At 48.2% G+C, this 25,219-nt stretch overlaps 1 protein-coding gene across 1 annotated transcript in view; it reads right to left on the minus strand.

Moving 5' to 3' along the window:
- LOC144159012 (putative serine carboxypeptidase CPVL) overlaps positions 1–25,219 on the minus strand; it is a 49,894-nt gene that overhangs the window by 21,542 nt on the left and 3,133 nt on the right. Inside the window, exons 2-3 of the mRNA XM_077690242.1 lie at positions 18,717–18,836; positions 16,273–16,456 (exon numbers count right to left, since the gene is read on the minus strand). Coding sequence (XP_077546368.1) covers positions 16,273–16,456; positions 18,717–18,826 — 294 coding nt within the window. The 5' untranslated portion in view covers positions 18,827–18,836. The remainder of the gene's footprint in view (positions 1–16,272; positions 16,457–18,716; positions 18,837–25,219) is intronic.

Genomic DNA, 25,219 nt, shown 5'->3' on the forward strand with positions numbered 1-25,219 from the left:
TCCACATCAGTCGGAGCAGTGCTGCAGCAACAGGAGGGTGCACAGTGGAAGCCACTGGGCTTCTTTTGAAAACGCATGAAGCCTGCAGAAGTACGGTACAACACTTTTGGAAGGGAGATGCTCGCAATCTGTTCTTCCATTAAGCATTTCCGCTACTTCCTCGAAAGTCGTGAGTTCTACATCTTGGCAGACCACAAGCCCCTCACCTGCGTATTCAACAGCAACAGTTCCTCTTACTCAGAACGGGAAAGCCTTCAGCTCTCATTCATCTCTGAGTTTTCTACAGACATTTGCCACGTTCCCGGGGTCGAATACGAAGCAGCCGACGCCTTGTGTCGCGTCAACACTTCCGGCACAAAAGTCCTGGACTTCGAGGCGACGGCCGCGGCTCAGCGGGAGGACACTGAGTTGACGACACTGAAGGGGAGTGATCTTCACTCGTGCTTTCGGAGATTGCACTGCCCTACGTCCTAGGCACGATAACCTGCGATACCTCCCAGGCAACCCCACGACCTTTCGTCCCACTGAATTTTCGCCAAATGGTATTCAACGCTGTCCACTCCATCAGCCACCCAGGTGTCCGCGCCACCCACCGGCTGATAATAGAACGCTTCGTTTGGCCTGGTGTCAACGCGGACCTGCGACATTGGGCTCGGACATGCGAAACGTGTCAGCAAGTGAAGTGACTCGCCACACTCGGGCTGCACTACAGGAATTTGGGACTCCTGAGTCGCGGTTTGACCACGATCCCCTCGACCTCGTGGGACCACTACCGCCGTGCCAAGATTTCAGGTACCTGCTTACATGCATCGATAGATGCAGCCGATGGCCCGAAGCTATACCAATTGAGGACATATCAGCTGAGACCGTAGCGCAGGCCTTTATTCAGACATGAATGTCCCGCTTTGGCTGCCCCGACCGCATAACAACGGACCGGGGACGGGAGTTCCAGAGCAACATCTTTTACGCGCTTTGGACCCCCTCGGCACGAGGCTGCAGCATACAACCGCCTACCACCCCGCCAGCAATGGAATGGTGGAGCGCTAGGAGAGGCAACTCAAAGCTACACTTACAGCGAAACTCGATCGCCAGCACTGGGTTGAAAAGCCCCCGCTTGTTTTTCTTGGTCTACGCTCAACGGTGAAGGAAGACCTCGGCTTCAGCGCAGCGGAAATGGTGTACGGCTCAACAGTGCGCCTCCCAGGAGAATTCTTCCCTACCAGACACTTTCCGCCCCAGCAGCCTCCGACCACATCGAGAAGCTGCGAGCATGGCTTGCGCAACTCAGGCCAACAGCACCTCGCATCGCCCGCAAAAGAAAGGTTTTCACTTTGCCCGACATGGACTCAGCTACACATGTGTTCGTGCGACACGACCCAACGAAGCCACCCCTCACTCCGCCGTACGACGGCCCTTTCAAAGTTTTGGGACGTAATAACAAGACCATCACAATCGACGTGCGAGGCAAACGAGAAGTCGTCGCCGTCGACCGCGCCAAGTCTGCTCATATTGAGGTTTCTGCTCATGCAGCCTCTCACGTACGTTTTCAGTGATAACCAGTGGACTCTGAACTTTCGCAATTCAACCGGTAACTTCTGACTTTTTTTAAAAGCTCCGCAATCTAGGGGAGAGCCTCTGTAGCAGAAGCCGCTCGGCACGGCCGCGCTAGCGGCTCCCGCGAGACGGGGCTTTTGCTTTCTCTCCGGATAGCCGCCGGCTCGCCGACAGTACGCCTTTTGTGACCGTCATTCCCGTGTCCTATTAAATGCAGAGCGTTTTAGTAACTCACGATGTCACCCGCGTTGTCCCGTCGTAGTCCGCACCGTCGTTGTCCGCACCCCTCCCCTACACTATATAAAAGAAAATACTATCCGGCGCCTGGTTTCGATCCCTCGACCCTGCGGGCGGAACGCAATGTACATGGTCCTCTACCCACTGCGCCACAAAGCCGACACAGAATGGGACGCTACGAACGCGCCTCATATCGTTGACTCATTCAAATTACTGCTGACGAGCGCTCTCTCGTCACCAGTTCCCACAAGTGCAACAACATTAACGTAACGCAAACTACTTAAAGGGGCACTGACACAAAATTTTCAAAGGTCGCCGTTCGGGGGAAACTTCACTTGTCGCCCAGCCGCCTCCTGGCATTAGTTCTGGCGCCGTTGCCTTCTTCTCGCTTGGGGGCCTTTTTCCCCTCTCTTTTGAAGGACGCGGGGGTTCCCCCTCTTTCCTTCGTCTGGGAACGCTTTCAGCGTTCGCAACTTTTGAAAATAAACAGTGTTGTCTTGAAAGTGTAAACCAGCTCCACGTCTGCTTTCTCGCCTCCTTGAGCAGGCGACATTGGATAAAATAAAATATGGTGGGATAAAATATGGTGGGCAGCGCAGTACCCATGCAGTCACGGCATGTCCTTGTGGGGATGGGTAGTGGACGTAACTGTCCCTTCGACGTCTGAGGCTAACTTCGATGCTTTTTGAGCGATCAACTTGAAATATTGGGCGTATGTTGAATAAATATCTACTAGCCGTGTGAAAATTTTCATATAGACATTTTTATTACTTTCTAAAATAAAATTGCAATGTCTTTAAAAAAAGTTTTCTCTGCTTAAGGGACATTGTCAGGAATGTTGTCACAGATACAGAGCTTAAACATTTTCTATTTGTGTTAAATGCCTCGGGCTTTCTACTGAACCTGAATAATAATGGTGACCATAATCGCTGACTTTAAAAAATAATTACATAGCACAAACACAATTTTTATACATTTTCGACAGAAAGGAAGTGGAATCTAAAATACATTTTGGCGAGAACATGCCTATTCTGGTACAGAATGTGTATGAAACATGAGTAAAAAACTAACCAAAATGTGGTTTGGGAAACAAATAGTTGAAAAGAAAATGTTATTTTTCTCGGCGGAAACGGTGTTATGGAAAACCCCACTTCAAAGTTTTTGTTTCTTTTTTTTAATTGTCGCTTCTTGCGCGGATTCTGAGAAAAGCGAGGCAATAGTACAGTGGAATTTTGCCGTTAAATATGAAATACCGCTGTACAATGTCGAAAAACAAAAAAAAAAACAATTGCGAGATCACGAACTGAATGATGGACGACTGACCATACGTAAACAAACGTTTTGCAATGCATGCGCCGTGCTATTTCAACTAGTGCAGCGCAATCGCGGCATATACTGAACTATATAAATTCAAGTAACCATGCGCTGGATTTGTATTTATAAAAGTAAACGTTATTCCGTCCTTTTAAAGAAAAATAACAAAGTAAATATCACCATGCGTCACACAAAACTTGCAGTGACTAGGCGGGTACACAGGGCGCGTTTGGCGCCGTTATTAAATGAACTCTGGCGCGCATCTGAGGATGTCACTTCGTGGGGATGTTCTCGAAGAGGGTTAGAGTATCTTGACACTATAATAAAAAATTTTAATTTTAGTCAGTTTTGCCTGCTATCTCCCTTTAATGGACGTTTGCAGTCAGCCTGCGGCTTGGATTCGTTGATGAGAGAGAGAGAGAGAGAGAAAGATCTTCAATGAAGTCTGGTGATGTTAGCCGGGCTAAAATGCCTAACTTGCTACGCCAGTTGATGACGTGATTAAGATGATGACGGTGATGTTCAACTTGACGAGCACAGAAACGTTGAGTTATTTACAGAGACTGGTCTACACCGGTGTGTTTCAGGTACTCTATCAGAGCTTTTGTAGCCCGTAAAGCACGCTTGGGACATGCCCACAGTCCCAAAACGTCTTTTAGCTGAACGTCAACGGAAAGCGGCAGTCCCAAAGACACTGCGAAGGATCCTCTTTGCGCACTAAATCGAGCGCATAGGTGCTGGAGGGTTTCTCGCATATCTTAGTGTGGGCAGAGTGGCGGCGTAGCTAGTTCCATCTCAAAGAGGAAGTTGCGCGTGTATGCGACATTCAACCGCACGTGATTTAGAATTGCTTCTGCCCGCTAGGAGACTCCTTGTGGCATTTTTAATGTGCACTTTGGATCAATGAAAGCTATCGGCGCTGGCAATGGCTGGCAAGCTGGCAATGTGAAGGCGGGCATTGCTGTATTCGTTGCGCATAACCATCGTGCATCGACAATAACCATCGTGCATCGAAAACCATTCTCCAGAAAAGTTCTATCTGTCCTTGCATCCTGCGTGGCATGGAACATGCAGCGTGCAGCCTAGGATTGATATGTCCTCCCAGGCTGCACGCTGCATGTTCCATGCCATGCAGGATGCAAGGACAGATAGAACTTTTCTGGAGAATGGTTGTCGATGCACGATGGTTATTGTCGATGCACGATGGTTATGCGCAACGAATACAGCAATGCCCGCCTTCACATTGTCAACTATTCTACAATGGGTTGGAATCCACTGAACGGCTATGTGATGGTGGGCTTGTAGGGCTTGCAGATGCAGAGCGTGTATGTCAGACACAAGTTGGTCTTTTGGAAAAGATGCTAGTCATTGTAGGACAGCCCTGCAGTCTGTGAAGATGGCCCATTCTCGTGCGCGCTGCTTCATGACGTGAGCGAACGCCACCCTCAGAGCTGCAAGTTCGGTAGACGTCATGACTTTGGTTAGATGCGTGCTTGGGCAAATCACTGATGCTTCGAAGGGTTGCCCTGTTCAACACCTAGAGGGCTCTTGTGTGGGTTGTGTTGAGTTCATAGGCCACGGCGCCGCACATGAGAGTAGTTTGTGTGACAGCTCTGACCATAGTCAGGGTAGCGTTTTGGGTTGCTCCTTATTTGTTCGCAAATGTGCAGATGGTGTGTAGTAGACTGTTCTACTTTGCTTCAGTCTCTGCAGCCACATTCCAGCGCTGACCCCGGTTTCGATTGGTAAGCGAAGTAGGGTAGTGGGTTCCGTTTTGGCTTGTAGTTTATGAATTCTGCTGATTACTTAGATGACGTCAGATTGAATCGGTGGTTTGCGGCTGTATACCGTCAAGAGCTGGGTCTTTTCAGGAGCGAGCTGTAGTCGCAGGTCGATAAGAGTAAGTTCGAGGTTGTGCCACAGCTTGCAGTTCTACAGGTAGGTCACGGTTTGGGTCTGGTTTGAAAATTGGGATGTCAGGAAGAGGTTTAGAGGGTGACGTGGAGGCGTGTGGAAAAAGAGGTGGTTATGAGAGGTTGTTCCACTTCCCTAGGGGCTTCAGTTAAGGCAATTGTAGAAAATCCGCTTATGAGTGAGGCCGGAGTGTCTCATGATGCCGGAATGCCTCTAGTATCACTGAGATTACCATACAGAGCTAATGAATCGGATATGAACATTTTCCGTCGCTTGCCTCTTTGAGAGATCGCTATCACTTGCGGGTTTTTTTCTATTGCTCATTTACTTAGTCGTAAACCTGCACCAATTTGATGCGCATTTAGAGGCCCATTCGCAGTATATTAGCAAATAATTTCCTGGTGCAATGGCAAACTTCGCGAGATCAATCGCATTCTGCACGCAAGACCTCCACCCTAGTTGATATTCGTAGGGTTCATAGTGAGTGAATCTAATTTGCTGTTCGTGATCTTCTTTCGCCGATCTGATAAAACTTTCACTGGTAGGTATTCATGGTTCCTGCTGAAATAAAACTTCCCGTGATCAGATATTCGGTACGAAATTATTCGTAGGGCTAGAACAATTTTTTATTACAGAGTTTTAAGCAGTGCTCAGAAATCGTCTTCTTTGGCACGTCGAGCCAAAACCCGTACGATATCTAAACACCTCGGGTCATCACCACTAACGTAAAGCCTGAGAAGGGGTGAAGCATGCAGTGTATAAGTGTATTGTGAGTCTCTCTCACCAGACGGAGCACGCTGATAGGGCACCGCAAAAGCGCAGGGGAGAGAAGCAATCGCGCGCTTGCTGTGGCGGTGACGCCCTCGCTGGCCTTCAACTACGTTTATCAATTTGCAAGCCTCACCTGCCCCATTTTCGGGGGGGGGGGGGAGCGGTAAAGAGAATTTACTATAACCCACATATCAGGGCGCAGCGACTAGTGATAACAGCGCTGCCCTACGAACAGAAAATTATCCAATCAGTTTGCATGTAACATGGTCATTCTACACACTGCACAAAATTTTTCGGGTGGTCAACAAGCTACTACAAATCAAGTCACACAAAGTTCACCAGTGTTCAAAGAAACAGTTCATAAACTATACTGAACTCAGTACGGCACTAGCGAAACGCTCAGGATGTTGCTCCTGACGCCTATAAAGCGCGTAGACCAACGCAAAAGGAACGCTTCTTCCCTTGAGCTGCCAACTCATGCGCAAATGACTCATCAGAATCGACCGTACACGCCACAGCAGTGGGGACATTGCCCGTTGCGGCCGGGCTCGAAGACATGCAGCACCACAATTTCTCCACAAAACAAAAGCACCAGCGCACATCAGAAAATTGACCAACACATTTTTTGAACGACTGTTCATTCGAAGTGTAAGTCCGAACATCCTGCTTAATACAGCTCAAAACGTTGACGCTACATTACAGTCAAACAAGGCGCGAGAAGAGAATTTATTATGAAACCACATATCAGCACGCAGCGACTAGTGGTAACAGCGCTGCCCGAAAAACGGAAAAATTCTCTCCATCTTCCCGCGAGGGGAACCCTGTGGTGATTCAAGGTATCTCACGGGGTTCAATTTGCTGGAGCTGGTTACGGTTGCGTGAGCCAACGCGGTAGCAGGCATGTTAGTGTCCATTTCAACTCATCGGGGCAGCAGGTGGAGCAGCAGTCGGGGCAGTAGCAGCGACAGCGACTGACCGAGCGACTGAAGAGCGCGCCGCAGATACCGCGGTTATATAGCCGCTCCGCGAGAGAGAGTGATGAGAGAGAGACGCGCATGCGCGCTAACGCACATCCGGCATGGCGAGGAGAACGAGAGAGAGTGTAGCATGCGCGCGCTTACGGCGCGCTGACGCACAGCTGGCATGTCGAGGAGAACGCGCTAACGCAGCTGGCAGGCGAGGGGAAAGGAGGACGGTTGCGGACGCATGCACGCCGGATGGAAGGACAGGCCGAGTGTAAGAGATGCCTTTCATCTAAAAAAATCCAATCAGCTTCCAAGTACTCTGGGCAGCCTACACTTTACACAACAATTCTCTATGGTGGTGAAACAATTAAGCTACTCTGAAATCAATGCACAAAAAACTTCAAATGCGTTCAAAGAAAGAGTTAGAAACTCACTAAAAGTCAGTACGGCACAATAGTGATGCTCACGATGTTATTCCTGACCCCTAAGAAACGCGTGAACCAGCGGAACAGAAGGCTTCTTCAGTTATAACTTCCAACTCATTGTCTAAGTGATTCATAAGGATTGACCGCACACGCCACAGCAGTGGAAACATTGCCCGTTGCGGTCGCGCGCGAAGACACGTGGCACCACTTTTTCGCCATAATACAAATACACCAGCACACATCAGGAAGTTCACCCACGATCCAATGTTTCAGTATGCCCGCAGTGCGGGCACCGTGAGGAACGCACAATGCCGAATCTCGCCAGACGGTCGCACTTCGGAAGAACTTGCCAGCCAAGCAACCATCCGAAATCGCTAACATCAGAAGGAAGCTCTGTCGAAGTCAGCTGATGCCAACGGACACCGCGTGATCTTGCTATTTGCTGATTACCCACCTCTTCAAGAAAATTTATTAATTGCCGATACAAAGACCCGCTGTGCTCAATACTACACGGGTCGCCTAAACCATACACACTACTTGTACCACTTCACTCACTACACCACTCACCACACAAACAGTTCCCTCCACAGTTCTCCACAGCTCACTAGTACTCACACTATTAGAAGCACAATTACTCTGAAAGACCACTGTAGATCACATCCTCGAAAGTTCACGACAACACGTCAAGAATAATACAACAGTCAATTAATAGGGTAGAATAGACACTTCTATTTGTTTATTTACCACACGGATAAACCGTGTGGACCACCGCTGAAGGAACTGCTCTTCCCCCAGCGCGGCGAGCTTAGCCTCCAGGTGATCGAATAGAACCGAGCGCATTTTCCGAAGCATTGGAAACATGTATTTTTGCGGCCGCGCTCTGAGAGCCGCAAAGCCGTCTCTTTTCCAGATGATCTGGGCACCAACGCACAGCAATATCAGAACAAATGCGTCGCGCGACTTTGTGCGTGCGTCGAGTTTGTGTCCAAACATCCAAGATAACAATTTCCAGTAGGTCTTTGCAACCTGGCAATCGAACATCGCATGCTGCAGGGTTTCACGCTGCCCGCACTGTGGGCACCTGTTGGAGGGCGCCACACCCCATTTTGCGATGCGGTCTGCCGTGGGCAGGACCCACCAGCCGCGTTGCCAGCTGAAAGCTCTGACGTCGGCCGGTAAAAATGAGGCCGTCAGCTGCTTCCACCTTACCGCCCTGCTCCTTCGGAGCTGGTCCTAAGTGAGCTGCGTCACTGCGAGGGTTTCGCAAATTTTACTCGGCGGTGTGTTGAAGACGTCAATGTCAGGGAGTTGCGTTCTCAAATTTCTGAACGACTTTATGACGTGCTTATAAAACGGGGGTGGCTGCTCGGCTGAGGGTCCTACCCGCCCACCATCGAAAAACAATGCTCGGTCAGTGCCAAGGAAGAACTCACAGAGCTTTCGCCCCGGGTATTCCTCATCACTAGCTAGGTTGGGCAAGTTCCTTATTGCGAGGAGACTACTCATTGTTTCTAAACAGGGCATACTGAAACCGCCCATGCTGCTTGGAAGTCGCAAGCAAGTGCGGTCCACTTTTTCAGTTTTCCCAACCCAGAAAAAGAAGCCGATCATAGTTCCCAGTTTCCTGAGTGCATGCCGTGGTGGCCGCGCCACCCTCGCTACGTAGTAGTAGGCTGCCGACACACCGGCTTTTATCACATAGCTGCGCTCCTGCAAACAAAGGTCGAAGGATGCAGCTACCGCTAGCCGCGCCTCCGCCTTTTTTTTCAACTGCCTCCATGTCTCATTCGCCACCTCGCCCGACGCGCGAAAGACAACCCCCAACACTTTCACTCGTGCAACCCATTCGATTGATTGCGGGGGTTTAACGCGCCGACGCAACGCTGGCGATGAGGCGCGCCGTAGTGGAGTGCTCCGGGTTAATTTTGACTACCTGGGGCTCTTTAACGTGCGCCGAAATCTCGTACACACGGGCGTTTTTGCTTTTCGCCTCCACCAGAAAAGCGGCCGCCGCGGCCGGGAATCGAACCCGCGACCTCGTGCTCAGTAGCACAACGCCTTAGCAACTGAGCCACCGCGGCGGGTCGTGGAACCCATTCAATGCCGCCAGGCAGGTCCGACGCGAACGCGCCAAAGCGGAGCGCCTTGCTTTTCCCCCTGTTCAGCTGGGCACCAGACAGCTCGCTGTACTCTGTGAAAAGCCGTAAAAACGCTGCGTAACTGTCTTCGTCTCTTAAGAACAGGGAAACGTCGTCCGCGTACGCCGAGACTTTGACCTGGCCCTGGCCAGGCAACGGGAAGCCGCGTATCGCAGGGGAGTCAATTATTCGATGCAAAAGCGGATCAAGGCATAGAGCGAAGAGGAGGGGCGACAGCGGGCAACATTGTATTATTCCACGAGTGACTGGGAAGGGTTCAGTGAGCTGCCCGTTCACAAAAAGCTGCAATGTCACGTCCGTGTACAGTGCCCGCAACCTTGCCGCGCAGTCCTGAGGAAAGCCGAAATTTTCCAGAACGGCGAGCAAGTACTGGTGCTCGACCCGATCGAAGGCTTTTGCTTGATCCACCGAGACAAAACAGCCTGAGATGCCCGTCCGCGTGGCGAAGGTGAAGAGGTCTCTAGTTAGTGTCAGCGCCGAGAATATAGTGCTGCCGGGGACGCTACACGTCTGCGCTAAGCTAACTATTTCCGGGAGCACCGTGCCGATGAGTTTAACCAGCACAGACGCTACCAGCTTGTAGTCCGCATTCAGCAGAGTTATCGGCCGGTAGGCATGCGGTTCTGAAGGATCGCCGCCGGGCTTAGCTATTAGAACTACCCTCCCCGCGCGAAACGAGTCGGGTTTCCTTCCTTCGGCGAAGAATGCGTTCACCATTTTTAGCATCTGCTCTTTGAGGACCGGGAAAAACACTTTGTAAAACCCAGCCTGGATTCCGTCAGGACCAGGAGCGGAGGAGTCACGCATATCTTTCAGTACTTTGCATAGCTCCTCCGCTGTGACAGGGACACAGAGACGCTCGTGCCAGTAGCTAGGGACGCTGGGCAGTGCCCCGCAAAAGTTCCTTACGTGATTTTTGAAGCTGTTCTCATCAAGGCAAGCCTGCTCTGAACTGAAAAATTCTTGGAAGTACTGGGCAAACGTCCTGCAGATATCCTCAGTATTCGTACTCCGTTCACCATTCGGTGACTGTACGTATGGAACTTGAACACGCGATGCCTGATCTATTGAGCCTGCTTTAACGTGCCTCAAGACAGACGGATCTGAACCTGGCGCCCCAAAACGAACGCTTTGCTTGCCGCGCATGACGATTGGCGCAAAAGGCGCTTGTATCGCGCCTTTAGCAGATCCATGTAGTCTCGCATAGCAAACGTTACAGTATCCGCGCTCTTAACTATTCGTAACCTTCTGAGGGTTTCGTTTAGTTCACGCGTGGTGCGAACCTTGCGCTCACGCCCTGCTTGGGTAAGAAGTGTACGCCATCCAGCTTTCAAGCAGTCCCAGTCGGCTTCCCCTTGATGCGTGTTCCTTTCCTCCACTAGAGAAACCCTAATTCCTGCCACGCTAACGGCATCAGTAAGCAAGCATTGATCCATTCGCCACAAATTGGGGTTGGGATCACCTGTATGGGATTTTAGTTTAACCGAAACTGGCACGTGATCTGAAATTCTGGGCGCCTCCTCTGGGAAGGACAACACTTCGCAACTCTCTACCAAGCCACTTAACTCGGGCGGAAAAAGAAATTTGTCTAAACGACTAGTCGAACGACCCCCAGACCATGTTGCAACAAACACGGCTCCGTGTAGATGAACCCATGCATCGCAGAGGCGAAACTGTTCCATCAGGTCGCGCAACGCGCTCGCACCTCTATACGGCCTTCCTCGGCCTAGCCCTCTAACGTCTCGTTCGGGGTCAACAACACAGTTAAAATCGCCCACTAGAAAAGTTGGGTAGGCATCCAACAAAAACATGTCTAGCGAACGAAAGAAACTGGCGGAAAGGTGGCGCGGTGCAGGCGCATACAAATTAACTGCCCTCACCCGGCGTGAGAACAGGTAAAAATCAGTGAAGAGGTTTATTTGTCCATCGAAGCAGATACATAACATGCCTCGATGGAACTACGCATCGGGTAACAAATATACATTACAAAAGGGAAACACACAGAAAAACAACAATCCAGAAGTGGCTGCCGCTGGCCTACACACAAGTTGTAACAGTTTGTACCACGCAGGGTACAACATAAACAGAGTAGAAAGTCGAGTTGTTGGCAAACGCGAACCGTAGTTTCAGGGCCGAAACACCACGAATGTGGGTAGAAGTGCTACAGTCTTACATAGTTACAGATACACACATGGTAAAGTGAACACTGCAGATAACTGTGTATCGTATTTAGTCTGGTCAGAAGGCTAATATTCTAACTTTTTTTTTAGTATGGTTACAGGGCTAATATTCAACTATTCTTATTTCCAAACGTGCGTTGTTGACCTTGATGAAGCGGCATGACCAACGCAGGAGGAACGCCTCTTCCCCCAGTGTGGCGAGCTCCGCTTTCAGGTGTTCGAACAGACGCGTGCGCATGCGCAGCAACATGGGGAACATAGCCTTGTGAGGCCGGGACCGGATTGCCGCGACACCACGACGCCTCCACAAAACCAGGGCCCCCACACATAACAGAAAAGTTACTAGGGCATCGCGAGATTTTGTGCGCTCCCCTAGGCGTACTTTAAACATCCTAGACATCAGCGTCCAAAACGTCCTCGCTACAGAACACTGAAAGATTGCGTGTCGCAAAGTTTCATTTTGTCCGCATTGAGGGCACCGCGCTGACGGAGTTACGCCCCACGCTGTCAAGCGGTCTCTAGTGGGCAGAACGCTCCAACCACGCTCCCACCCGAAATCTTTGACGTCCGCTGGGAGGACCGAAGAAGTCAGCTGCCTCCAGCGCGCCTTTTTAGAGCGCGCTTTCTGCTCCGCAGTGAGTTCCGCCACAGCAAGTTGCTCGCAAAGTTCGCCTGGGGCAATGTCTGAAATTTCCAAGTCCGGAATCTGTGCTAACAGTTCTCGAAAGGTTTTCGTGACATAGGTGTAGAACAACGGCGGTTCCTCTGCCAAAGGACCGATGTAAGGGTCACTGTAAAACACACCTCGCGATGTGCCCAGGAAGTAGTTTAGAAAGCTGCTTCCTATGTAGTCCGGGTTTCGCGTCAAATCTACAAACCTAGGCAACGCCAGGACGCTGCACATTGTCGACATGCATGGAAGGCTGTATCCCCCCATGCTGGTTGGGAGCCGCATGAAAGCCCGAGCTACCCTCTCCGTCTTTCCTCCCCAAAAGAAAGAGAATACCTTGCTCTCCAGCTTCCGCACTAGATTTCGGGGTGGACGAGCTATGCGCGCAACGTAATAAAGAGCGGAAGAAACGCATGCTTTAATTACGAAGCTGCGCTCCGTAAAGGACAGTTTAAATTGCGCAGGCACCGACAGGCGCTTTTTAGCCTTCTTCACAATTCCTGTCCATGTCTCACGCGCCACCTCCCCCGAGGCGTGGTACGTTACACCAAGGACTTTGACGGCGGCGATCCACTCCACTTCTCCCCAAAGGTCTGACGTGAATGCTCCGAATCGCAGTGCCTTACTCTTACCCCTGTTTATTTACGCGCCAGACAGCTCGCTGTAGATGGAATAGAGGCGCGAGAACGCGGTGAAGCTGCTGTCGTCCCGCAAAAACAGGGACACGTCATCTGCGTACGCTGACACTTTTACCTGGGCCTGTCCGGGAAGGGGAAAGCCGCGTATGCCAGGAGAGTTCGCCACGCGTCTAAGTAGAGGGTCGATTGCCAGGACAAAAAGTAGGGGGGCGAGTGGGCACCCCTGCCTGATCCCTCGCTCAACTGGGAAAGGGGCGCTAAGTTGTCCGTTTACGAGGAGTCGGGAAGTGAGGCCACGGTACAAGAGGTTTAACCACGTAATAAGTTCCATTGGAAAGCCGAAGCTGCAAAGAACGGCCATCAAATAACGATGTTCCACTCGATCAAAGGCTTTGGCTTGATCCAGAGATACAAAGCAGCCTGGAATGCCTGTTCGAGTGGCGAATGCGAACAAGTCCCTGGTGAGAGACAGGGCCGAAAAAATCGAGCGCCCCGGCACGCTACATGTCTTCGCGGGACTCATTACGTGCGGCAACACTTTGGAGAGGCGCCTTGAAATTATGGTGGCTACGATCTTATAGTCAGTATTCAGCAAAGTAATAGGCCTATATGCTCGCGGGTCTGACGGCTCCCCTCCAGGTTTCGTTATAAGGACTATGTTGCCCTCTTTAAAAGAAAGTGGCCGCTCACCATGGGTGAAAAAGGCGTTCACCATCTCTAACAACGGGTCCTTCAGGCACGAAAAGAAGGCTTTGTAAAAGCTCAATGGGATGCCGTCTGGCCCCGGGGCTGAGGACTGGTTCATGCTTCCGACTGCATCCCACAGCTCCTCATAAGAGACAGGAGCGGTCAAAGTGTCAGCTAAGGAACTGGGAACTTGTGGAAGCTCGCCGCAAAAGTTGCGAACATTCTCCTCAAATTCCGGGGAAGATTCGCGCTCTCCTGACGCCTTAAAAAATTCCCTGAAGTGGTGAGTGAACACTTCACTTATGTCGGCTGGACGCGAACTGACGGCGCCGTTCGGCAACACAACGTGGGGCACGTGCGCTCGACCGACGTCATCTACCGAACCTGCCCTAATATACCTTAGTGCCGACGGGTCTGACAAAGGCCTGCCTTGCACGAATGCGCGACCCGCTCAGCTAGACGACTGACGCAAAAGCCTCTCGTAGCGCGCCCTCAACAGACCCTCATAGTCACGCATGGCAAATGTCATTTGCCCGCTCTTTATGATGCGCAACCTCCTCAAAGCCTCATCCAGTTCTCGTGAGATGCGCGCTTTACGTTTGCGTCCCGCCTCCATAAGTATCTTGCGCCAACTCGACTTTAAGTCTTCCCACTCGTTCCTCTGCGGCCCGGGTTTCAGCTGGTCCTTAAGAGAAGCAACGCTATCAGGATCTGCTAGCAGGCAGATGTCCATACGCCACATGTCATGGCTGGAGATGGTTCCGCGTTGCACCAGCTTTACGGAGACGGGAGAATGGTCGGAAATACGAGGTGTGCCAGACGGAAACACCAGCACCTCGCAGCTTTCGAGGCATCGACTGAGTTCTGGGGGCAGATAGAATTTGTCCAGCTGGCTGGCGGACGCTCCTCTCGCCCAAGTTGCAGCGAAGGTGCCGCCGTGGGTCTGCACCCAAGCGTCACTCAGTCTAAATTGATCTACCATGTCACCAAGAGCGCACGCGCCGCGCCGTGGTCTTCCCTGGCCCGGCCCCCGAAGGTCTCGAACAGGGTCTAAAACGCAGTTAAAGTCACCCACTAAAAATGTGGGGTAACTGTCGAGTAAGTAAACATCCAGCGATGCAAAAACATTTGTAGAAAGGTGACGCTGTGCCGGCGCGTACACGTTTACAGCACGTACTCTGCGAGAAAAAAGGTAAAAATCGACCGCGATCGTTCGGCCGTCAAACCCAAAGGTGACATGCGCTTTTTGGCGCAAACTGGGTCGCAAAAATATTACGCCAACTCCTGAGGCAGGCGAGTTGGACAATGTAAAAAAAGCGTCAACACAGAAGCGCTCTTTAAACAAGGAAACATCTCGAGGCGTGCGAAAATTGCACTCCTGCAAGAAAAGAACATCAACGTTTCGCGCTCGAGCAAAGTGCATAACCTCCCTCTGCTTATCCTGGTTTTGAAATCCTTGGGCGTTCAAGGAAAGAAAGTGCACTAGCATAAAAGGTTAAGGCGCTACTTAGCGTTGATGCTCCTTTCTTTCTCCACTGAGCTCAGTGATCGAATCGCACGCCGAACATACCACGATCTCCTTGGGCCTGGCGTAGCGAACGCACCTCATGAGGCGCAAAATAGAACAAACAAATGGCACGTGACCTGAGCGGCACGCGAGCACGGAGCAACTATATAGGTGGTTCGATAGGGGCCGTGTGCAACGTGGAACGATGTCACGCGACCCCGGAACGGAGCAACAACCAGAAGGGACCCAATGATAGCCGCTGGGGCCAACAAAAAACAAAATAAGGAACGATGCAATGAAAGAGGCATCAATGAAATTTCGCGAAGCCTGTATACGCAATTTGTGTTCCCCTGCTCGACAGCGAGAATCATCGCCCTTGGGCACGAATAGCAAGGGCGCCGGTATAAAAAGAACGTTAATAAAGGCTGCGAAACCCATTGATGCCCCTTCAATTACAAGTCTGGACTGGCGTTAGAAATAGGCAGACACAGCTTCTTACTTATGTCTGCCGTGTTACCCGGCCGTCAAATCCCCCCGGCAACAAGTAAGTGGGCATTTTATTGCCTCGACCGACCACCCCCGATCAGGACTAGCGTCAAAAGCAGGTGGGGTCTTGAGTGCAACAGCAAAATATAGCCCGTCTGCAAACAGCTTCTGCTTGTGCTTGACAATTGCTGAAGCGGGTAGGGAGCGTTACGCAAATCTTTAAATCATGTTAGTTTATTTGAAACCTTTTCATTTGAAACACTTTTAGTACTCGTTACGCTCTAGCACGAGGCGTTGGAAAACGAGTGTCCCGGTGTTTCAGTACCGTGTGGTATTCGCTGACGAAGGGAGACGCCGCCAGCCCGAACCCCTAAGGGGCTTAGCGCCTTAGGGTAGGGTCGGCTATGGTGCCTCCTCACCTCCGCTCCATTCAAAGTGGAGAACCCCGTCGTCCGCAATGGCATCCGCCGTTACGTTGCCCGTCCCTTGGGCATCGCGCTGCAAACACGTCAATGCGCTTCCGGTTTCAAATGTGCAGACGCATTCCGGTCTGACAAAATCCGCTCAAAGAGAGCGAGAGCTTGCTTTTGAGACAACTGGCCTGTGAAAACACTACGATGACGAAGTTTAAAACCCCGAAGTTTAAAACCACCAGCAGGCTGGTGATGATGATGATGATTATGATGGTTCTGGTGATGATGATTAGCATACCCTGCTTTTCCTTTCTACCAAGGGAACCCGATAACACGTTTTAAGAATTCTTGCCTGTGCCTTGATGTGTAAGAAAAACAAAAGCTGGTTTTGGTCGACGGGTATGAATCCAGAAAATGCCTTGAGATGACTACATGGTCCCGGCAAGCAGACTCGGCTGATATTCCTCCATTTTTTTCCATCCTCCACGTTCGAGTCATCATTTGAAACATATAAAACGACGTCATCGGATTCTCCACTGGAAAACAAGTACGATGCATTTCATTACAATAGCCAATGATTTTTAGCCAGTAATATTCAGTTGTCTGTATTTTGAGGTTTATTAAAAATAACCCTGCAGTAGAAGACTTTTCCTTAAGATCAAAAGAGTTTATTTCTCTTAGTCTTTTTAAACGATGTGTTTATGCATATTGCGATTATTCCGGCAAAAAAAACCTCCATGATTGCGAGTCTGTTTGAAAACACTAATAATTCAGATTCGCAAACGTAAAAGAGATGGCAAAAGCAAATGAAGTTGTTTTACAAATTGAAATTTTCAAATTTACGAAGCACACGAGCGGCTTCAAATGAAACACTTACAGAACTAGGATGTGATCATTTTTCTGGTGTCTCCACGTATGCCGATACCGATAATAAATTCTTAATCAGCAGCCTGCAGGCAGCATTATTCATATGTTCTTTTAGAAGTATAGACACTTCCTTTGAATATCTGGTTTCATCTTCATTCTTGGATGAACATTTCATTTGTTGGTTCTTTCCTCCGTCGGGTCAGACCATGTTAATTGGTGGGCATTCGGAGACTAGCTAAAAATTGAGGTAACACTTCTTACATCCTGTATTTTCCCTAAATTCAAATGATGTTTCGCACTAACAAATAGGTGTTTTAGAAAAAGGGAAACACCACTAACGTATGCATAAACTGAGCTTCATTGTGTGGCCAAAAAGGGTTAAAGTTCAAGAACAACAAGGTTTACAAAAATATTAAGAATAAAGAGGCGCCATATACGGTTACAGGTCACATCCAATAAATTGTGTGCCATAAGCAAGGCTTATTTCCTATGAGTCAAGAGTAGAGTACCAAACTAACTAGCAACACCGAGCCGCTTTGTAAAGCTGTCCTCAAGGACAACACAGTATTCGAGGCACTAAGTTTTCTTTTCTTTGGTGTCAGCATACTATGTCTTTTTAGGATATCTGTCTCTATCAACGGTGAATTTTATTATGTCGTAAGTTCTCTCTTCACAAATCAAATCCTATAGTGGATTTTACTCTACAGCAGCAAAGACAACCAACATCAAAGTTTTCATACTCAGTTGTGCTTTTTTCATTGCATTACAATTCGTGTTGAACTTTACCAGGTTTTCTGGCCACTGTTTTTTGCTGTTGGTTTTGTTTTGATTCATTGGTTTTTCCATCCTAATTTATGGGATGAGGTCGCTTTAGGCACTTAAAACGGCGTTCTGCAGAAGCTCAATATTTTATGCAGTTCTTCTAACAGACGTAATATTACCTCTGTCTATATAAAAGTAATATTGCTTTTGTTTTCAAGCACCACTGTCCTTGAGAAGACACGTTGCAATATTTTATTGAGTAAGAAGAGAGAACTAACTACTGCGATCAAGGAATATCAGAAATGCTTGTAAACTACAAGCCGCCCGGCATTGTTTAATGAGTATGGAATTTTCAAGGAAAGTCATAAAGTTTGGGAGAGTTGCCTACAAAATAACTAGGTACTGCAGGCCTGCGTATGTCAGGCGACTATTTACGGCAATAAAGTCGGGGCTTTGAATTGATAGTGGGCGGCTTGCTCATCGTACTGGAGGTTTTATTATTTAGTTTCAAGGATTGTACCTACGGCACTCTTCTCTGAACGCTGCCTTGATGCTATACTTTAATAAGCTGCGCATATTAGCGGTGCTTTTGGAGCAGACTGAAAACATGCATTTCATGCTGGCTAGCACCGCGGTCGCAGTAAGCGATGTTCTCTTTGCATGCTCATTCAGAGAAAGGTCTGCACGATCAAGGTAACTCGCCAAAGTAAGGTACTGTTAATAATAATACCATGCGAATACCTTCCTATCGAGAGCGAAAAAAAAAACAATTGTTCTAGGAAGCCTAACTGTACTTTGTTGAGTGGGTGATTTATGCTTCACGAAAAACATTCGTACAGCCTTGCTATCATTTTATTGGCACCATTTTGTTCTGGCAAGAGGGATTTCAATAAAGAATGAACACGGAGATTCTACAACGCCTTAATGAATAATTTTTGTTTAGTGACCTGTGTGAGATAATGCAGTTTGTAGAGCATTCATACTTGAAATCGTACATCACATTGTCATTTGCACCTCTCAGATTAATCATGCATAACTTCCGTACTTATGTTAAGTAGGGTTTTCCTTTCGTAGATGAATCATCACGAGACGATTCGATGCAGTCTAGTCTAGAACATGCATGTTTATTGGCTGTATTCAGAGCTAAATGTGTCCTCTATTGCTCACCTTTCAGAGAAGTCTTTGCAGGGATCATAGTCGTCGGTATCATCACAATGGGCAAATGTTATAACCAATACAAAAAGCAGTAAAGCTTGGATGTGCTTCTGGACATTCATGGCTGTGCGACTGAAAGGCAGACAGCAGTAAAAACTAAGTAACGCATAAAAAATTAGCACCTCATCTATTTGTTACCATATGATTCAAAGCATGTATCCCCTGGGTAGAAAACTGCAGTTACGGCGATCTCAATTACCCGCATACGTTTCATTAGCTCTGGACATCTTTCGGTTGGAAATAGCGTGATTCCAGAGTGCTCACGCTGGCGACAGGTATAAATGGGGGAGCTTCTGAGTTAGGCAGGTAATATATATTCTTGGGTAGTGAGCCTCCCAAGCTGAGCTCCGAGCGGCGGTCAACAGTTGTGAATTATTCGTGCAGCAATCCGCGTACCTACTGCAAACTTGGGCTCCTACGCACATTCTCAATGGCAATGGGTAGAGGCGCACATGCCTTTCTTGTTTTATTGTTGAAAACCAATTCACAAATATGTGCAACGTCCGGCTGTCCTTTTGACCCGAGACGAGCGAAGAACTTCCGCTCAGTTTTTAATTTAAAACTGATTTATTTAAAATTAACTAATTTTAATGCAACGTTAGCTTGTTTCGTTTTACGTTTATTCACTTCTTGGCTGTTCCATGAACTGCCTCAACTGGCCAGAACAACTAAAATATGCTTGTTCGCGTTCACGCAGGAAACCCATTGCACCTTTCATGCAGGGCGATGTCAGATGGCCGTTTAGCATGCGTCGATAGAAAACCTTTCACAATATTGCTTTCTTCTTGTGTACAGAAATCTGTTTTAGGCGCCGTTTCTTAAGGGGCGTGTGGAATATATTTCATACCTCTGTTACACTGGCATTCGGAATGCCTTTGAACCGAATGTTAGACTCGAATGCCGCCATTGAACTGCTACACGACGTTTTTTTAAAATAATGGCTGAAATGCCATTTGGTAACTGTGGGATCAGTCGAGGGGTCAGAAGTATGAATGGAGAAACGCAAAGGAGTGTCTGAAAAGGTTGCGCTGTGCAAAGTTACACGGTATTCGTTAATTCGTCTTGCGGTTTCCACGGCCTCTACGGCGGCGGAAATACGTCGACGAGGGAGTGGCGGCTGTTTTTAAATCGCGCGCGGCTCGAGTTCCTGAAATACATGAGAGGGCTAACAAATAACGATAATTACCAGCGTTCCTTTCGTGGACGGCATAGACGGGCCGTCCGAGGATTGATGGTTAGCGCTGAGATTTGCTGTTACTCTAAGTAACGTCTTGGAGTAGCGGCATGAGTGAGAGTTTAGAGAGAGAGTGAGAGATAGATCACAGGACCATTTGTACACGCACCTACTACGGATGGCTGTTGCGGCCAAACAGGGGCCTAATGTTAGTTAACGAAGACACCCCCTCACTCGCTGTTGGGACGTTCCTTTCGGAGGCACGGTTTTTCTAAGAAAACCGAGGTGTTTGGTGTTTTTATAAAGGAGGGAGCTTTGGGCTCTTCCCTATTTTATTTCTTTGATCTATGCTACCAGTAGTAATACTTCGTGCAAAAAAGTTCGTTCATTTTTGAAGTAGACCGTCGTCGTCTGCAACGTGTCGTCGACTACGAGCCAGTCATCTTCTCACCCAAATATTCAATCATCCATCGACCGGTCTTCGAGTCTTAGCTGCGTTGCTCTTCTTGAGTATGAACGTCGCTCTTCGGGTAGCGAAAGTGAGGCTACGCGTATTGAGCTGTACCAAATTCTGTAGAGTTGAAAAGTACACTTATTTTTTGAAGCCACTTGCCTATTCACGCTTACATTTCCTTCGGAAAACGAATTTGAGTGTCAGGATCCTCTACAGGAACCACCTCTTCCACTTTATACCGACCGGCGAAGGTTTACTGACAGCCGTACAAGTACGGTGGAGAAACTTACAATCATGCCTAACACCTTAATACAGCTTATATGCAAGATATAAGCACAATAATCTATCGGTATGTTCTGTCAGAATACTAAATTTGGGAAATTTGTTGAAATGAAAGTTCAAGTAGCAGTTATTGATTTTTTACTCATTTTCAGAACGAAAGTTCTAGTACTCTAGGTACAAACTCAGAAAACGGCCCCTTCCACGTATCGTCAAACGGAACTTCTAGCTCAGCCATGGTTCAGCCAGCGCCTCAGTCGTCTGCATAGTGAAAGCGTTTAGTCGTTCGTTTGTTCCAAAGGAAGCGGTGCAGCCTTGCGCTCTGACGCAATTCGTGAGAGAAACTTTTCATTGAACTCTGGTACACATAGGGAGCAGTCTCATGGGCAGATGCTGGTATAGTTAGAGAGTTGCCCACACTGTGAAACCCAGGTACAAAAGAAAGTACCCAAACGTAAAACACTAAAGGTCAACGAGGTGATCGACAGAAAGCGAAAACGTGAAAACGTACTAAATCACTGTGTGATGTAGTCGCTCCTGCGAAGTAATGACCAATATTTGGCGTCGAACCCCGGACGATGAGCAGCTGACACTAGCCACTCCGCCTTTCACCGGGGCGAGTATATTAAATGTTTGCCTCTCTCTCCACCGCCGTGTTTCAGTTATTTTAGCCGAATAGTGGTGCAGACGGCAAGAAAGCCACTTCAGACAAACTGCAAAGACCGATCCCAAGAGTGGACGCGGAAACAGTGGGCTGCTGTGTTTTAATATAGGATTTTAGAGGAAAGAAACTGCGTAAAGTAAAGGCAGGAACAATCGTCGCGTAAGCTCTCGCCCCCAGAAAGCATCACCGTTCATTCCCCGGCAAGCTTAGTAACAAAATCGAAACCTAACCTTTCAGTGATAAATCATGCAGTTCCTTGCCCGATGTTTTTTCTTTAAATATTAGAGCACCGCATTCAAACATGCGGGTCCAAATTCCTATTGCAACCCTTACAGGCAGAATCATGTCGTCGCACAAGCTTAGACCACTTCCAGAGCCTGCGTAATCCGCCTGTCCGCTTTAGCACGACCAAGAACAAGTGTCATCTGTACGCGACTCCTCCACTTCCTTCATCACTCTCCCACCATTTTACCTTTTCCACGCTTTTCTTCTGGTGCAACCACTGTACGTACCATCTTTTTCGCTATTCCTATCTCAGTTATCGCCGTACTTTTCTCCTCCACTATGCTCTGTGTCCCCTGTCGCCGTTTAGCCACACCGACACCACCACCTACCATGCCAGTATTGCGATGCCACCTCTTCATATGCGATACCGATTCTAAATAAAACCAAAGCCCCCTTCTAATGAGAAAGACGGTTAAAACGCAAAGCTTTATCCCTTGCAATCTGAGTGAGTGAAAGTCAAATCCCAAAATCCAAACTGCTTCAACCAACTGAAGCACCTCATGATTGAGAAACCAAAATAGAGGGAGAAGACAAGACTGACAGCATGGTCGGTACATTCGGTAACAGTTCTTACGCGTGCGTAAGTCACGCTGTTGGAACATCGGGAGGGTGTTGTATACTTCTAGGACCAGCAAGCAGCGTGTTGGTTAAAAATGTTCATTCCGGCGGGTCTGGTAGATTAGTTATATGTGACTGTCTACTTGGCGGAGATGAATTTCGGGTGCTCTGTATTTACGCTCCCAACAAAATACAAGAAGGAAAAGAGTTTGTTCAGGACATTGATACTTATTTAAATTACGGAAAACATGTAATTCTTTTGGGGGGCTTCAATTGCCTTTGTGCGAGAGAAGACCGAATATATAGGTGGGTTTCGACAGAAGAATCGAAGCGGCTGGTCAGTAATGGCTACCGCCCGAGCACGTCAGCGAATGTTGATTATAAAATACTGATGAAACTTTTGGCGAAAAATTTAAGATTACAAACAGTCATAACGTCCTTAGTTGGGCCGCATCAGACGTGTGGCATTAGGGGACGAGGAATTGTCGTCAATATTCATGTTGCTCGGAGTGCCTTGGAATGCTGTGATTTGATGTGCCGTCAAGTTCCGATGATGCAGATCGATCTTGCAAAAGCTTTCGACAGAGTGTGTCACGAAGTGTTATTCTGCATTATGAAACATGCAAATGTGGGGGAAGTGTTGCACAATAGAGTGCATATGGCTTACCAGTGATGTACCACGCAGTTAGTTGTAAAAAAAGGTCATCAAAAGCGTTTCTGTGTTATCGTCAGTTAGGCAAGGTTGTGCAATGTATCATCTCCTTTTTTGCATGTTTTAGAGCCTTTTTGTTTAAAAATAATCCAAAGTAACAGAGTTGGGGAATTTTGTTTGAACTCAACTGAAGGGCGGTTGTTGACTTATGCGGACGACGTGGTAGTGTTTGTTACAGATATAGAGAGCGCGCAAAAAGTGACGGAGATTACAAAAGATTTCTGTGCACAAACCAGTAGGGCTGTAAACTGGGAAAAGTGTTCTGGACGTGGCACGGAACATGGCCCACCAAACCCGAGTTTTTTTAAAAACCATCCACTGGTTTCAGGTGCCGAAAAGATATCTTGGCGCACCGCTTGAGTGCTACCAAGATAGTAGCAAGCATTCGCAGCAAGAAGCCGTGAGATAGAGTGAAAAGGCAACGAGGTGGGGAGGCCGCAAATTGTCGGTGTTCGCTTTTGCCACCATCTGCAACGTGTTCTTCCTGGACAAGCTATGATATGTGATGCAAGTAATACACTGTTCGCGAGAAAGTGTGCAGAAACTGCACCGCATTTTTGCTGTGTTCATTTGGGGTTCCCAATGGGAAAGAACGAGCCATAGGAATCTCTTTTGTTTGGTGCGAGCGGGAGGGGTGGGGTTATAGCAATTGTTTTTGCGACATGTCAGCGAATTTATGTTTCTTCGCGATCCGAGTGATTCCTTTCTTCGCACATTTTTGCAAAGTGTTTTGGCGGGTTCACTTCTGTTGTTTGGTGTTTCTAGTGTTGATGAACATTACACGTTGAAAGGTTACCTGAAGGAAACAGTTGAATCTTTGAGTTTCCTCAGCGTAAGGTTTTCTCTTGAATACCTTTCAAGTGTTTCAAGAAAGCGTCTGTCAGGAGACTTAAAAGATGTCCTTTTTCCAGTGCCGCTGTATACAGAACTATGTACTGCATTGGGCCAGGGCAAGATGTACTGTGTCGCATCAAAAAAATGCCAGTCCCAACATTTATGAAAACATTCTTTTTTAAACTTCATTCGGGAACTCATGGATGGTCAAAACATGGATGGCCGAAAAGGGGTTGTTTGTGCCATGGACAACAGTTTGTCTTTTGTGCAAGAAGCCCGAAACAAGAGACCACGTTTTCATAGACTGCTGGGATGCCATTTTTGGGGGGACGTCCTCCAGGAAACCCTGAAAAAAGACTTGCCCGTGACACCGCATGGAATTCGTTTCATTCCAGTCGACAAACATGGCAGTGTGCCATACGATCTTATAATGCTTTTGCGCCTACACGCCATCTGGCTGAGTCGTATGGCGGTGCGCCACTATGATGCTGACGCGAGGACTGTCAGCAAGTACATTGCTCAGGATTCCTGCATGCTGAAGGAAGAAATTATTATGCAGTGCCCGGAGCTTGCGTGGTTACCCATTTCGGAGAAATGGTCTACTTTCAGTGTTTATAATAGTTTTCGCCCACCAAAGTTCGGTATAGGCGGGTTTTAAACCGACACTGATGTGACTGTTTGTTAAAATGCACTGAAGAAAAAAAATAGCGCAATCGGATAGGGGTCGGCTTCATAACGCAAGTCACCCAGGTTCATTTTCGACCACGGGAAGCTATTTTTTTGTGAGGCTCTTCGCTTTTTTATGATGTGCCCGTCGTAGAAACCCGTTGCGTAAAGTTGGCGTTCCTGTAGGACGTTTTGGTGGTATGAGCGTAGAAAGCGGTGCATTAAAACACAATGGTGCCTTTAAAATTAGGGACGCTATACACGCGAAATGAACGAAACTCTCGGACCATCCTCTTCCACTGTGTACCAACGCCTACCGCTGTCCTTTCACAGGCGCCATCAGCTGGCGTAACTTTTACCATGCAGCATTTATGGCTCCCGGACACAATGTCACCAAGTCCTAAATAACTGTATTTGTAATACCACTTGTTTGTATCCTACTTCAAGACAATTCAGACTTTTGTTCTTTGCGCTAAAAAGGCGGTTGTCACTCGTCTGAATAGATCACATTTCCACAGCCACAATGCTTGTAACAACCGAAAGAAGGGAAAGCGAAGAGACATTCTCTATTTATCTGGCTGTTGCGAAATTTGTTTGCGATGAATACGAAAAAGGTGTAAAGCATCGATACGCCCTACTGCTATCTTTAGCACCATATCTTATCTCCATATGACATGTTCCTTTAGATGTAACCGCCGCAGGATTGCCACAAGATGCATGAAGAACACGCGAGGCTAACCCTCACTAGAAATTGTTTATTTCGCAGAAAAGATCCCACCACCTAACAAACACCCGTCTGCAACAAAGGTTCTTCGCAACGAACTGCACT

The sequence above is a fragment of the Haemaphysalis longicornis genome, unplaced genomic scaffold (genome assembly GCF_048455015.1).
Source record: "Haemaphysalis longicornis isolate Haplotype H1 unplaced genomic scaffold, Haemaphysalis longicornis Haplotype H1 scaffold_10, whole genome shotgun sequence".
NCBI classification, from domain to species: domain Eukaryota; kingdom Metazoa; phylum Arthropoda; class Arachnida; order Ixodida; family Ixodidae; genus Haemaphysalis; species Haemaphysalis longicornis.